This window comes from Chanos chanos, chromosome 4 (assembly GCF_902362185.1).
Source record: "Chanos chanos chromosome 4, fChaCha1.1, whole genome shotgun sequence".
Taxonomy (NCBI): Eukaryota; Metazoa; Chordata; class Actinopteri; order Gonorynchiformes; family Chanidae; genus Chanos; species Chanos chanos.
Genome location: NC_044498.1, coordinates 28,222,963 through 28,238,072, shown reverse-complemented (window position 1 = coordinate 28,238,072; position 15,110 = coordinate 28,222,963). Strand labels below are relative to the sequence as shown.

The window sequence follows — 15,110 nt, the reverse complement described above, 5'->3', positions numbered from 1 at the left end:
GGTTAACTTATAGCCTACTGGTGGTCAGTCAGCACAAAGATACCGCTCGACCTGTTTGTTTGCTTTATAGCCCCTTTAAAAACATTTGCATAACCAAGCTTTCCGAAGGAACTTGTACCCGCCTATTTCATCAACGGCAGAGCGTCCACAGTGTTCAACAGCGTCGTTGGCAGGGAGGTTTGGGCGACTCTTGACGCTCTCGCCGCTCTCAGTGTGAACGTACAGTTAACGTGTCGGGGGAGTGGGGTATACTCACTGCACAGCACTCTACTCGCTGGCTACCGTTACACGTAGCCTAAAACAGGGGCGCCAGTGACGGAAGTCACGCGATCACAAAAGTGCATGACAGCCTAAAAACACACCGAACAGCAAATCACTTCGCAAATTTCGCCCTACGAAATTTCACTCTATATTTACATATATCTGCATGTAGGTGAACTTGAAAACGAAAAGACAAGATTGCTTTACGGCAGTTTACGGCATGCGTGAGCTCTGAGAATTCGACAGCTAAGGAGGGAGATTCAAACTTGGCAGTGCGCGCCTGTTAGACTTCGTCCATTCAAAATATAGATTGTCCACCTAATTCTCCATCTAATTAGTTATTCTCCAACCGGATTACAAATACAAAAATCTCATCGTGGAGCAACTTGAGAGATTTATCGACGATTGCTTTTCGCAGTGCGTCATGGAAGACACTCGCCTGCCAACAGAAAACACTAACCCGGCGAAGAGGAAAAAAACCGACTCCTCTACCAGTACGGACGATCTCACCACCACCGGAATCGAGGTCAGTATACTCGCCTCCATTAATAAAAAACTTGATATCCTTGGCGTGCTGCATCAAGAAATAAAAGAGCTGCGCGCCAGCCTCGAGTTCACCCACCACCAGGTTGAGATTCTCCAAAAACACAACTCAGAACTCCAAACTATGACGAAAACCCTTACGAACCAGATGAACTTTGTTTTGAAAGAGAATAAGGCTATGAAAGAAACCATCCTGGATTTACAAACTAGAAGTATGCGAGACAATCTGATATTCTCTGGAATTCCAGAAAGCATACCAGACAACCCGGAAGCCCTCATTAAAGATTTTATGCGGCGCGATCTAAAAGGTCCCCGCGCTATCATTGCAAAATTCGAACACTTCCAGCAAAAAGAACTGGTGAAACACAATGGGAAGGAACTGAGGGGCACCAAATTTGGCCTCAACGACCAGTTCCCTCGGGAAATAAACGAGCGCCGCAAAACATTATGGCCAATTCTTAAAAAGCACAGGGAACAGGGCAAGCGGACTTCCCTTGTTGTGGACAAACTCTACATCGATGGACATCGATTTCGAGACTGTAACACCACACCCTGGCTTCTCTGAGACCCCACTATACCAACAATGCCGGCTGCTAACAATTAACCCTCCTACTGCTGTGTAACTAACTCCACTGTCTTGACAACCTCAACACCAACACTCACACCCTCTATCTTACTTACTTATTCACTCTCTCTCAGACACACACACACTACCTACACACACACACACACACACACACATATATATATATATATATATATATATATACAGGGACGGCTGGTATAAATGGGCTAGCAGGGCTAAGCCCTCCCTATCTTTTACAATAAAGATGAGAAAATTATTGTTAAAAAACCTTATAACAGACTGTTTTACATTTTGGTGGAACCTAGAGCAGCAACAGCACCAAACAGTCGCAAGGAAAACGCAGGATATACCCAAATGGGCTTATTTTTTACAGCCCAAACAGAGTAGAATCAGCTACCATTCATCTTCGTAGGGTCAAGTGAGTGACAGGTGTCATGCCACGCCCCCTTAATTTGCTGATCATTTGGGCTAAATTAATTCAGCCCACAGCCCATTTACTTTTGACCAATGACAGCGAATGTACAGGCGGTACATACAGTGAGGTGCTACTGTAGCACCTACATGTATGAGAGTGGGGAGAAAGAAGTGAGCGACTGTGGCAATGGTGGGCGTTAGCATGAACGAGGCGGATTATTTACTTTCACATCCCTTTTCTTCGATGTCGTTGGTGGAAAAATTGGAAGTGAAGAGACTGGGGACACATCGTCTAAACGACGTTCAAATAACACAAAAGGACAAACGACAAAATCGTAAGTTTTGAAACTTGGTTTTAACGAAAGGACTGGCTAGCGTAGCTAAGAATTCGCTTTTCTGTTTCCCATGCTTGCTTTTTGGAGGAGACACGGCTTGGACCGTGAATTCCTGTAAGTTTCAGCTTTGCAACCGCACTCCCTGCCAGAACCCAAAGACTCATTGGTTTCCTTCACACTGCCCGGCGGGTTGTAGGGGACACCGCGGGATCGCGGGTTGGCATTGTTTACGGTCGAGACTAGGATAGTTTCTGATCGTCTTCGATCCTCCAACTTTCGTTCTTGATTTACGAAAACATTCTTGGCAAATGCTTTCACCTATGTGCAGTACGGATGGCCCCGGCTGTCCCTCTAAATCATGGCCCTGTGTTGCAAAACGGTTGCGATAAAAAAAAAAAACGACAACAGTTGCAGTATCTATGGGCAGTCATTACAGTTGGAACACGTTTTGTAGTGCATCCCTAGGTAGACCCTTTTCTGACATTGTAGGCTGACATTGTGGAGCATTCTGTTCTATCATGCAGCCTATCATTCCATCATTCTTGCATATTTTGTTTTTGTTAAAATGGCATGTGTTAATGTGTACAGAGGAAAATAGTTAAATGGTATGTAGCCTGTGTGTGTGTGTGAGAGGAGGGGGGGAGACAGATACAGAGTTTGTTGGCATCAGGCCATTCTAGTGGGTACCTCTCTATGGTGTTGTTGTAGAGCACTTGCTATAACAAGGTATATATTGGCCTTGCTGTGACTTGGTATCTCGGATGTGATGCTGCTGTTGCTGCAGTGTAAATTACTGATGGGTATAATCCACTTGTTAGCCCACCCACCCAATATCACCACCAGCCGTCACTGTATGTATATATATATATATATATATATATATATATATATATATATATATATATATATATTTCTTTCTCCCTCTCTATGTTCTATTCTATCTCATTGTTATCTGTTTGTCTTTGTCTTTCTTTCTGTATTTCTCTGCGTCTGTGTGTCTATCTTTGTTTAGAAAATTGGGAGAGAAGGGAAACTGGGAGAAAATGGGGATATGCAATTAACCTCTTAATTGGGACGACACTGTATTATGATGTAAGCAGGATGATTATGGCAAAGTCGCCTCTCTATGATGTTATTCATTTTACTGTTAATGGATCGTTATTACTGCAGGTATCTCATTTTTTGCCAAATGTGGTATTGCAAACAAACACCAGCTCACTACTAATTTCACAATCATATCTACTCTTCCTATTATATATAACACACACAATACTTCATAACACTCAGCTTTAAAACTGACTTCAATCCTTATAAAACATGTCGCTCAAATTCATAACCTGGAATATCCGTGGGATTTCCTCACAGGCGAAGAAAGTTAAAATTCTCAACCACCTAATCAAATTACAGGCTGACATATGCTTACTACAAGTAACTCATAAAACAGCAGCTGAATCTCAAAAGTTAAAAACCCCACATTTCAATCAAGTATTCTCATCAACCTATAACTCAAAGAAAAGAGGCGTATCAATTTTAATAAACAAAAGAATACCATTAATTCATAAAACCACCATTACTGATCCTGAAGGGCGATATGTCATCATCAACGCTTCCATTAACAGCAACAATATCACCATAGCAAACATATACGGCCCCAATACTGACGATCCCACTTTCTTCCATACATTTTTCTCTTCACAGAATGAAACCCCAAATTCAACAATAATAATTGGAGATGATTTCAACAGTGTCATCAACACCAACCTAGATAGGTCTAGCATATCAGGTAATTCTAGAAATTGGCACTCCACCGAAACACTAAAGCAGTATATGAAAGATTTTGGCCTTGGTGATAGTTGGCAATTAAAAAACCCTTCAACCAGAGAATACACGTACTTCTCACCGGTTCACCAGTCATTCTCTCGCATAGACTTATTTCTTACCAGCAATTCAATTATATCTGATATTTCAGACTTTCACACCCACCCCATCATAATTAGCGATCATGCCCCTGTATCCTTCAATCTAAACACTAAACAATTTAAACAATCCTCACCCAGATGGCGTTTCAATATCTCGCTGCTTAAAGATCCTGATTTTAACACTTTCTTCAGAGAAGAATGGACATCCTTCATGGAAATAAACGATTCCCCGGATATCTCACCCTCATTACTGTGCTAAAGTAGTACTGATAAAGTAGTACTGAGAGGAAAAATCATATCATACTCATCACACAAGAAGAAAAAGGAAAATGAGATTGAAAAGAAATTGGAACAAAAACTCAGAGAATTAAATGTCAAGTATGCTAATAATCACATGGAACAACTTCTGAATGAATTAACAACAACCAATTTTCAATTGAACACTATTATAAACAAGAAAAACCAATTCATACTGCAAAGACTAAGACATGACAATTTTGAATACAGCAACAAATCTGGTAAATATCTGGCAAACCAATTAAAACGAGCCAAAGACAAATCAATTATCCCGGTCATAAAGAACTCAGCAGGGGAAACCATGCAAACACCTACAGATATAAATAATACATTTCAGGAATTTTACATTAAATTATACACCTCAGATCATGAACCAAAATTGACAGACATCCACTCCTTCCTCAATAGTACTGACCTTCCTCAGCTTAACAAGGAAACAGCAAATGAACTAGATGCACCATTATCATTGGAAGAATTCCATAATGCCCTCAACCAGATACCAAATAATAAAGCACCAGGACCTGACGGTTTCTCTCCTGAGTTCTTTAAGCACTTCTGGCACACAATCTCCCCACTTTTCTTTAGAATGATTGTTGATATTAAACAAAACTCAAAAATCCTGCCACATATGAACACAGCACTCCTCTCAGTACTACTGAAGCCTGACAAAGACCCAACCCTATGTTCTAGCTACCGCCCCCTATCACTCATCAATACCGATCTCAAAATTATCAGTAAAGCGCTAGCCATCCGAATTGAAAGAGTAACCCCATCACTAATCCACTCAGACCAAACCGGATTTATCAAAGGAAGAGATTCATCAAATAACATGCGCAGACTATTCAATTTAATCAATATATCCCAAAAAAGTAAAACAAAAACAATACTTGTTTCGTTAGATGCAGAAAAGGCATTTGATAAAGTAAACCGGACATTTCTATTCAAAACACTTCAGAAGTTTGGATTCGGGGAATCGTTTATTCAATGGATAAAAACACTGTATAACTCACCGATGGCCACAGTTTCTACTAACGGACTAACATCACAGAGTTTCATGCTACACAGAGGGACCAGGCAAGGATGTCCACTCTCACCATCACTTTTCGCCCTGTTCATTGAACCTCTAGCTGCTGCAGTACGCCAAAACAACAGCATCAAAGGAATTCAAACCCCCAACACACACCACAAACTCAGCCTTTACGCAGACGACATACTGCTTTGCCTCCAAGACCCATCAAATTCCCTGCAAGAAGCCATGAAGCTTATCAGTTTATTTTCTGAAATATCAGACTACACTGTAAAATGGACAAAATCAACAATTTTACCCATCTGCGGTGTTGACTCATACGCTACAGCGAAAAACACGCCCCTCACCTCCTCAAGTAATGTTAAATATCTAGGCATAAATATCTCCGCCAAGCTGTCAGAGTTGTTTTGCCTTAAATTCACTCCATTATTAAAATCAATAGAAAATGACAAATTTACCACTCTCTCTAAATGGCAGAATAGCAACTGTAAAAATGACCATACTACCTAAAGTGAACTACCTCTTCAAAATGACTCCAACTCAACCCACTACTAACTGGTTTAATTCACTCAACTCCATGACAACTAAATTCTACTGGAAAAATAAACCACCCCGGATTAAACTAGCAACTTTACAGAAACACAAATCTCAAGGAGGACTGGAAGCACCAAACTTCTGCTATTATTACCTGGCTAATCAACTACAGTATATCTCAAAGTGGATTCATCCCAACCAACAGAATAACACATGGATTGAAATAGAACAGTCAGAATGCAAAGAAATTTCAATCTCCGACTTGCCATTCCTTAGCACTTCCATAAAACACCACGATTGCTTCAAAAATACCATAATCTCAACAACCCTGACAGCTTGGTGGAAAATTAATAAAATCTTTAAATTCACAGTGTCACCATGTAAATACACCCCAATATGGCACAACCCGGACTTTACACTCAACAAATCACCACTTCACTCCACCACTTGGAAACAAAGAGGTATCACACAGCTTCAACACATCTTTCAGAATAACACCTTCATCACTTTCCAGGACCTGGTGCAAAAGTATAACATAGGGGAAGAGCAATACTTTCAGTACTTACAATTAAAATCCATTCTAAAATCCAAAATTAATAAAACTAACAACAACCTACATCCACCCCCACTAGTGGAAGAAATGGAAAAAATAAATAATACTAAGAAAACTATCTCCAAATTATACAAACTAATATCATCCTCCGACCAAACAATATCCCTCCCCATCCAAGACTGGGAAAAAGACCTATCACTCTCTACCAATGCAGACTTCTGGACTCTAATCTGTAGAAACACTTTCACAATGACAAACAATACTAATCTTCAACTAATACAATATAAAGTAATCCACAGAACACATATCACCCAGCACAAGATGTATAAAATGGGATTCCTAGATTCAGACATATGCTCACATTGCACAATGAACACCCCAGACAATTATTTCCACTCTACCTGGTTGTGCCAACCAACTTACAACTTTTGGAAACAAGTTACTGACAGAATATCACTTTTTATGAGCTGTAACATCCCTCTCTCTCCATCCCGCTGTCTGCTCGGGGATACCTCTGTGATCAGCCCACCAATCCAAAACCCCCAACCCATACTCATCGCCCTAGCAATTGCTAAGAAAACTATCCTCTTAAACTGGAAAACAAGAAACACAATAAATATCACACAATGGTTAAACCTTCTCATAGAGCACATATCCATGGAAAGAATTTCATTCCAACACAAAAACTTATACTTTCAAAAAATCTGGGCCCCTTTCATAAATTCACTGAATTTGCCTGCTAGCTAACACCCCCCCCCCCCACACACACACACACACAAACGCATACTTCAAAGAAACTATCACTATTATTGTTATTAGTAGTAGTAGTAACTGTAGTAGTAGTATTATGATGGTATTATTGTCAGTATTGTTGTTATCCTTATTAGTATTATGGTCATCAATGTTGTTACTATTATTATTACTGTTTCCATATTAGAATTATTGGCGTTGCTTCCCCCATCACAGCGTCAGTCCTTTGTCTTGTCCCATGTATAGTTGTTTTTTTGTTTGTTTGTTTGTTTGTTTTTTACTTTTCTTCTTTTTCCCTCACTCCCTTATTACCTTTCATTGATTTTGTCCTTCTGTCTGTCTCCTTGTCTACCTGTTCACCAGTCTGTCTGTCATTCTACAGTATGTCACCTGTCTGTCTGCATGTTTGTTCGTTTGCCTGTCCACCTGTCTCCTCTGTACACAATAAAATTTATAAGAAGAAACGAGACAAAAAAAAAAAGAGAGAGAAACGTATGATGTGACTCCCATGTTGGAGGGTTGGTGGCGGGCTTATAAAAAAAAAAAAAAGAAAACGAAAAGACAAAGCAGGAAACGATAATGCAATGCTCCTTTTCCTTTGCCTTTTCATATTGTCAGGTACAGCGCTTTGATGTCGGAAATTAAATCGCAAACTGGGCGTTTGCCATAGGTTTATCAACTTTGTCTTTTCGTTTGCATTTTGTCTGATTTGTACCGCAAAATCTGTTGAAAGGAAAAGTCTAACTAATGAAATTAAATGACAAAAAGACATTTCAATTTTATTTTTATTTTTGTCAGAGAAGACTCGTGTTTGTCGTGAAAATCAAAATGAAAATCGGGTTATCTAATTCAATTTTTCATTTTGGCAGGATATGTGCGCACAGGTACTGAAAAAGAAATGGCAAAAGGGGGTTTGAACTTTCATTTTCCCATTTTCATTTTCAGTTTTAATTTTGGCAGGGACTACCTCCTATAGCACGCTCCTCTTATTGCCCATCCCCACTCTCGTTGATGCCTAGCACAGACCCTTGCACCGCACACTCACATTCCACACATACCTCTCGCCTGTGCGCCTGCACACAGCCTCTCTCTTTCGCTCCTCTTCCTCTCTTCAGTGCGCAGCTGTGCACACGCCCACATACACACACGCTCTCTTACGCACACACGCGCACACACACATGCATCTTTGGTCTTACGCTCGTCCAATCTTACACTTAATACTTGTACATAGCCTCATTACCATCGTATTACCATTTTGTGCCTTGATCCTTCTATTTGCTGCTGATTACTGATTGTATCATATCAGTATTATCATATCAGTTTGCTAAGTAGTGTTTATTATGTTAATAAATAATATCTTTGGGATAAACTGTTGTCCTGTCTGTTTTTGCTGCAATATTCACTGAATGCCAACCTCTGCCAACAAAGTACTCCAACTGCCTTCAGCAACCTGGTTGTTCATGGATGATATAGATTTAGTAGTGTAATTGCGATACATTAGTACTGCAATACTCACTAAGACTGTAGCACAGTGTTACAACTAGATTATTCTATTAACATTAGTAGTTTAATTATGAAGTATTAAACACCAAAATTAATGGTTAATAGTTTTATGAGACTGATTTATATGAGACTGATTTAATAATCCTAGTGCACCTACATCTTTTGGTGCCCCCATGTTAGGATTGATATTGTACCTACAGTAGTAACCTCAAGAGGATGTGCTTACCAGGCATGCTGCCCTTTGTAGATCTAGACTACTTGCTGGTTGTAAGCTAAGATGTCAATTAAACATTCAGATGACATTTCCTATCACTCTACTTTCACTAAAGGAGCATATGGGTACAACCATGTACCCATGCTTGGTGGCCGCATATCTATAACAACTGGACCAACCACAAATGGCTGCTGAACTTCAGGATGCGAAGAGCCACTTTCATGCATTTGTGAACACCCTCTGCAGCTGAGTTCAGGTCGAACGTACAAGACTTTCGAGATGAATGGAAATTCCCTCAAGTCACTGGAGCTATTGATGGGACCCATATAAATATCGAAGCTCCACCTAACACTTCAGCAGATTACTATAATCAAAAGGGACATTACTCAGTTATTTTGCAAAGTATGGTGGACAAGAAGCTGAAGTTTTAAGACATAAATGTTGGGCGGGCAGGTAGAAAGCATGATGCCCATGTTTTCTCCCTTTCAACACTGCGAGGTGAGAGAGGCACACTATTACTGAAACATTTGAGGGAGTTGAGGTGCCGCTAGTTGTTTTAGGTGATTCAGCCTACCCTTTATTGTCTTGGGTTATGAAACCTTACCATGAGGGCAGAGGAGTAACACCAGAACAGATCAATTTCAACTATTGCCTTAGTCAAGCATGCATGACCGTAGAGTGTGCCTTTGGGCACCTCAAAGGCCACTGGAGCTGTCTCCTAAAGGAGTGTGATGCCGACATTACCCTGGTCAGCCAAATCATCTTATCATGCTGTGTACTACACAACTTCTATGAAGCTCAGAATGAACAATTCCTCAATAAAGATGATGGAGTGAGAGTGGAGGAGAATGAAGAGGAGGTAAGAGAAGGCCATCAGCAGGAGAACGCAAGGGGCAATGAAATTCAAAATGCAATGTGCAGATATTTTTCTGGAATCAGATGTGAGGATTCCTGTAACAGAACAAATTCTCCACATTAATACCTTGTCCTTGGTCTTATGTTTTGTCAACATCCATTTCTCTCTAACTATGAATGTTTGATGTAGGTAGGTTATTGTTCTCGGGATATGCTAAGCCCTGGAAAGTTGTATTATAGAGAGATTTAATTTAAAGTGTAAAAATGACTTATTGGAGGCAAACTGATCATTGCAATGTTATGCTGTTTTATCAAATGTTTGCATTAGAACATCAAAAAATGTTAACAATACTTCAGAAATATTCAGTGGTGTTTCTGAAACACAAAGAAAATCAAACTTTCTCATTTCAGTGAAATACGATTCAATTTGTAAACATTTTTATATTATGAATTGCCAAATAAAAGTACAAAAGATCCTCTGTCTTTTCATTGAAATAGTACAAAGATCTTAACATAAAAAAAGATCATATCAGAAAAACAAATTCACGTTAGGAACATATTCAAAAGTAGCCTATAGGCTTAGCCAGAGGTAGCAAACTTGCTGCAAATGTGCACAGTACAACTGTTTCAGTACCAGCCTAGTGAAAGTGCTTTCATACTTTCATATCAATAACATTCACAAAGTGTGTGTGTATATATATATATATATATATATATATATATATATATATATATATATATATATATATATATATATATATATATATATGTTCTAAATGTAAATGCCTGTTTGTACATTTTAACCACTGTGCATTAAACAATACGCATAAACAAGCCCAACTTTGAATAGGAATGCATTTGGCTGGTTAGTGCTCTCTACCACTTATGGTAATGCTGACTTATGTTCACATCATGCAGTATGGTGGAGACGTTGCGCAATGCATTTCCATTGCCATCAAATGATGGATTTGTCACTTCACCTGGTGGGACCATAGGATGTTGGATGACCTGCTGGGGGATGGGTTGTGGAGGCTGGGGTGATGGAGGTTGGGGCTGGTGCTGTTGTGGAGGTGCAGGCATCATAGGCGGTGGATTGGGTGATGACACTGGCTGTGGTGACACAGATGTCTGCGGCATGGACCAGGCACTGGGAGTTGATCTTGGCAGAAGTGTAGAAATCCAGGGTGGTGGTGATGAGGAATGTGGTTGACAAGGACACAAATCACTGACAACAGTGCCGATTAGCTGCCTGAACATCTGATTGATTGCATGTTGGAATCTCCTTTCCTCAGCCTCCTGCTGAGCCTTTAGCATGTTCTCCAGGGCAGCAAGTCAACAGAATAGCCTCTAGTGGTGGTATTAGCTGGTGACGCACCAGAGCTGGCATCATAGGACTCTTAAAATATCCACAGGGCCCCTCTCCTTCAGTCGGTCGCTAAACAACTATGACATTTCGGTGTTCTTGTGTGTTTTTCCTAGCTGCTGGCAAATGTGATCATCTGCCCAAATTTCAAGGATACATTGTACCTCATCGCTGCTCCACATTAACCCATGATTCATTTCTAATAGCAATTTTACTAACCACCCAGAATTTATTGCCCATAATTCAAAGCATGACAACTTACCCAACATCCATTGCGTAGCCACAGTGAGCTGTTTTGGTTCACTGGGTTGGATTGCATTCTCACTGCAAAGGAACCACCCCAGAGTGCGCTTGGAAGCACACCAAGACCACCTTGTACAGGTGGTCTTGGCCAGCTTGTTTTAGTCCATACCCTAGTACAATTGCTGTGTTCACACATGTCCAAACAAACCGAACTTGGGGTGGAAACGCTCCAGGGTTCGAAACAAGTGCCCAGAGGGAGAGAGAAAGAGAAGGAGGGAGAGAGAGAGAGAGAGAGAGAGAGAGAGAGAGAGAGAGAGAGAGAGGCTTTTTTTTAGTGTAAAGTGAAAGGTGCTTTTTTTAGTTTAGAGATGGGGTTTTTTTCTTCAGTTGAGAGTGAGTAATGCTTTCATTTCCTTTACTTCATATTTATAAAAGAATTACCTCAGACCATGTCACTGCTCCTCCCCTCAGGCCCTAGATAGGATACAGTGACTGTCATTTTACCTGCCTCACACTTATTTCCTTTAGGCTGGACTGGGTTCTCTGCTCCTCTCTCCAGACCATGTATGGCCAGACCACTGAACCCATCAGGCACACCCAAGTTCAGGCTGTTGCGCCTGGACGACTGAAAACATAAAGAGCAAAATCATCACACAAGCTTTCAATAGTCACAGTGAAAGAAGGTCCTAACTAGGAATAAAATTGGAACACTTGTTGCATCACTCTGTAGCTGCCATCTGTCTCTCTTCAGACCCTGAGAACCAGGCAGTAGTGTGCTGCACCAAGTATCTTTTAAACTGACAATGTCAGCAGAGTGGTTGATAAAAATACAATGCAATGCGCAGTCAACATTTGTTTATTTGTGTACCCCATAGAAAACTAGCAAAGTTTCTTACCAGTTCTTGGATCTTATTTTGCCTTTCTGTCCCTCTCAGCAGTGCTCAGAGCCTGACCCCAACCCTGGTGGAATCATAGCATTGTTTCCAGAAGGTTCTGCCTTTAATGATAGACGCTTCTTTACCTGGGCAGAGATAGCCAAATGTATTTTGTCATCCTGTGGACTGTACACTGTTGGATACTGCAGTGCAGAGGTAGTGCAGGCTTGGCTCCGGGAATAAGGCTTTTTTTCACTTTTGTTTTACTCTCTTAAGGTCAAACTGACTCACAGCACTGAACACTGGCCTCATCACAGCTGCCCTTAAAGTTCTTTTTGCCAAGATGCACATAATAATAATGTGACTCGTTTGAATTAATTTTTCTGTTGCTCTGATTTGTAGTTTTCACATTGTCATTTGAAGTGAAATGTGATGATCAGATGAGATCTGAGGATTGTTTAGATGACTGTTACCTGTTGGTCACATCAGAGCTAAACATGGATCAAATTCACTATGAATCTGAAGAATTGAATTAACCTTGGATGTGAAAGAATCACCTGCGCAATAACTATAATGTGGCTATAATGGAGCGTTGGTAAGAGTAGTGAACCACTATCTCTGTATAAGGGCATCAGCTACATGGATAAAAGTGTGTTTAACCTATTTCAGAGCTGCCACTTAAGAGAGAGAAAAACAGTTTAAACATGACCCATCACCCTGTGCCTATACCTGTCGAGGTATAGGCACTCATTTGAATCATCCTCCTAACTATTGCATCACGTATAGGTGTGGAAAGCATTAACGTTCTCTGTTTGCTAAATGCTCCCTTATGACTGCTGGTTGCCTGAAAATCCCAGAATGACTAATCACATCACACAGCTCGTGGTCAGGTCATGAGAATCTATGTATGCACACACTGGGTGTTTAAACTGAAAAGAGAGATGTAAATAAATGTATGAATAAAACCTGATTATTAGTCTTGAAAGACATTTTGAAGCTGTCACCGTGCAATTATAACTGACAGTTGGTTTCGTGCTTTTTTGCAGGAGAGGAAAATTTACTGGCAATATTGAAGAGACGATGGTGGAAATACATGATTCTGGGCTTGATTGATATAGAGGCAAACTACCTGGTCATTAAAGCCTACCAGTACACCACACTAACGAGCATTCAGGTGAGTGTCTATTTCAGTCACATCTATGGAGAGTGCTAACTGTATGTGTGTTGCAAAGTGTGTGCATGTACATGTACATGTGCGTGTGTGCAAGACAGTGTTTGTGTGCATGTGCCTCTGTGTGTGTGTGCTGTCTGTCATGGTGGACAGGAAATACATTGATTCCAGTGGCCTTCATAGGGTGTGACGATAGCCCTTCTACACTGATTCACGGCAGACTGTGATTCTCATCATACTTGGCAGTTAATCTTCATTAAAATATCATTAGTACTGAAAGGAGCTGTATTCACCTGACTGCTGAAGGAGTCTTCCTTATTAGTGTCCACAAGAGCTTTCAATGATTATTGGAGAGTGCTGCTGACAGAAGAATTGATTTTTTCCCTCCTTGTCCTTTCAACTTCCCTCCTGTCTATGCCATTACTGAAAAAATTACCAGTAGCCTAGTGACTGTGGTTATTTCTGGGGAGCAATGCTGGCACTTCCTGTGTGGTGGTCAATCACTTATCCTGTCAGCTCCCAGAGTGTGTGTGTGTGTGTGTGTGTGTGTGTGTGTGTGTGTGTGTGGTGGGAGGGGGGGGGGGGGGGGGGGGGGGGGGTGTTACCATATTCCACATGTTGTTTCATAGTGTGGTGCAGCAACTACTGGAGGCTTTGAGTAATATCTAATAACATGTCATTCTCAAAACATCGTAATAAAATGTCAACTGATACTGAATGTAGTGATCAGTGAAAGCTATAATAACTATGAATACTCATGAGTACCCAACCATTGTTGTATCACTTCATATACTCTGTAAGAAAAAAGTTTAGTCCACACACACACACACAGAGACACACAGTGAGTCCTTTGTAACCCAATGGTAAGTGCAGCCAATTCAGCATGTCCTGGTGCCTGTATAACACACGCATAGCAAAATTTAAAGTCTGACTCTGCTGTCACTCATTTAGACAGGAAACAGATAGAATGTCAGCATCCATTATGTTCCACTGGCACTCACATCATCAGCTGCCATTGGACAAAGCCACAATGCTGCCACAGTAATGTTCTGAAACATCAGGATCAATGGTGAGCAGTCCTGTCATCCTATGAGAAAGATTATACAGAGCATTGGCAGAGTCTCTGCTGGCTGCTACTTTAACACCTTTTTCATATTGAGCTTTGACCTGTGTTGAGCTATTTGTAGAGGCAAGAGACCAATCAGCTGTCATGCCTTGCTGTCCCACAGTCAAATGACCCATCAGTATTACAACCACGCTTATGTTCTGGAGCAGTTTGTTTAAATATTGTGTCTGATTGATTCTGATGTCTACTGACATGGCTGGCTTGAGACAGAAATGTGAGCTTTACATTGTATCAGCGCCAAAGGATATTACATTGCAAACACAAGTTTAATGATTGTCAAAACCTAAAGCAGATGCAGGGTTTTTAGATATAAATTCTATTAATTCAAAGAAAGCATCAAGATAAAACTATTCAAAAGCAGTGGATCAAGTCAAAAATGACTAAGTGTATATTTAGCAGATTTAAGGGGATTCCTGAACATTTTCAGTGTAATGCAGTAGAGACTTTACATTTGAAACACTGTACACTCACTGAAGACTATATACTCATTAAAGATTGTATACTCATTTAAGACTATACTCATTAAAGACCATATACTCAT

General features: G+C 40.5%; 1 protein-coding gene across 1 annotated transcript in view; it reads left to right on the top strand.

Annotated features, from left to right (window-relative positions):
* The window catches only part of slc35f1 (solute carrier family 35 member F1), a 166,553-nt gene that overhangs the window by 93,494 nt on the left and 57,949 nt on the right, over window positions 1-15,110 (top strand). Inside the window, exon 3 of the mRNA XM_030771861.1 lies at window positions 13,319-13,446. Within this exon, the coding sequence (XP_030627721.1) occupies window positions 13,319-13,446 (128 nt within the window). The remainder of the gene's footprint in view (window positions 1-13,318; window positions 13,447-15,110) is intronic.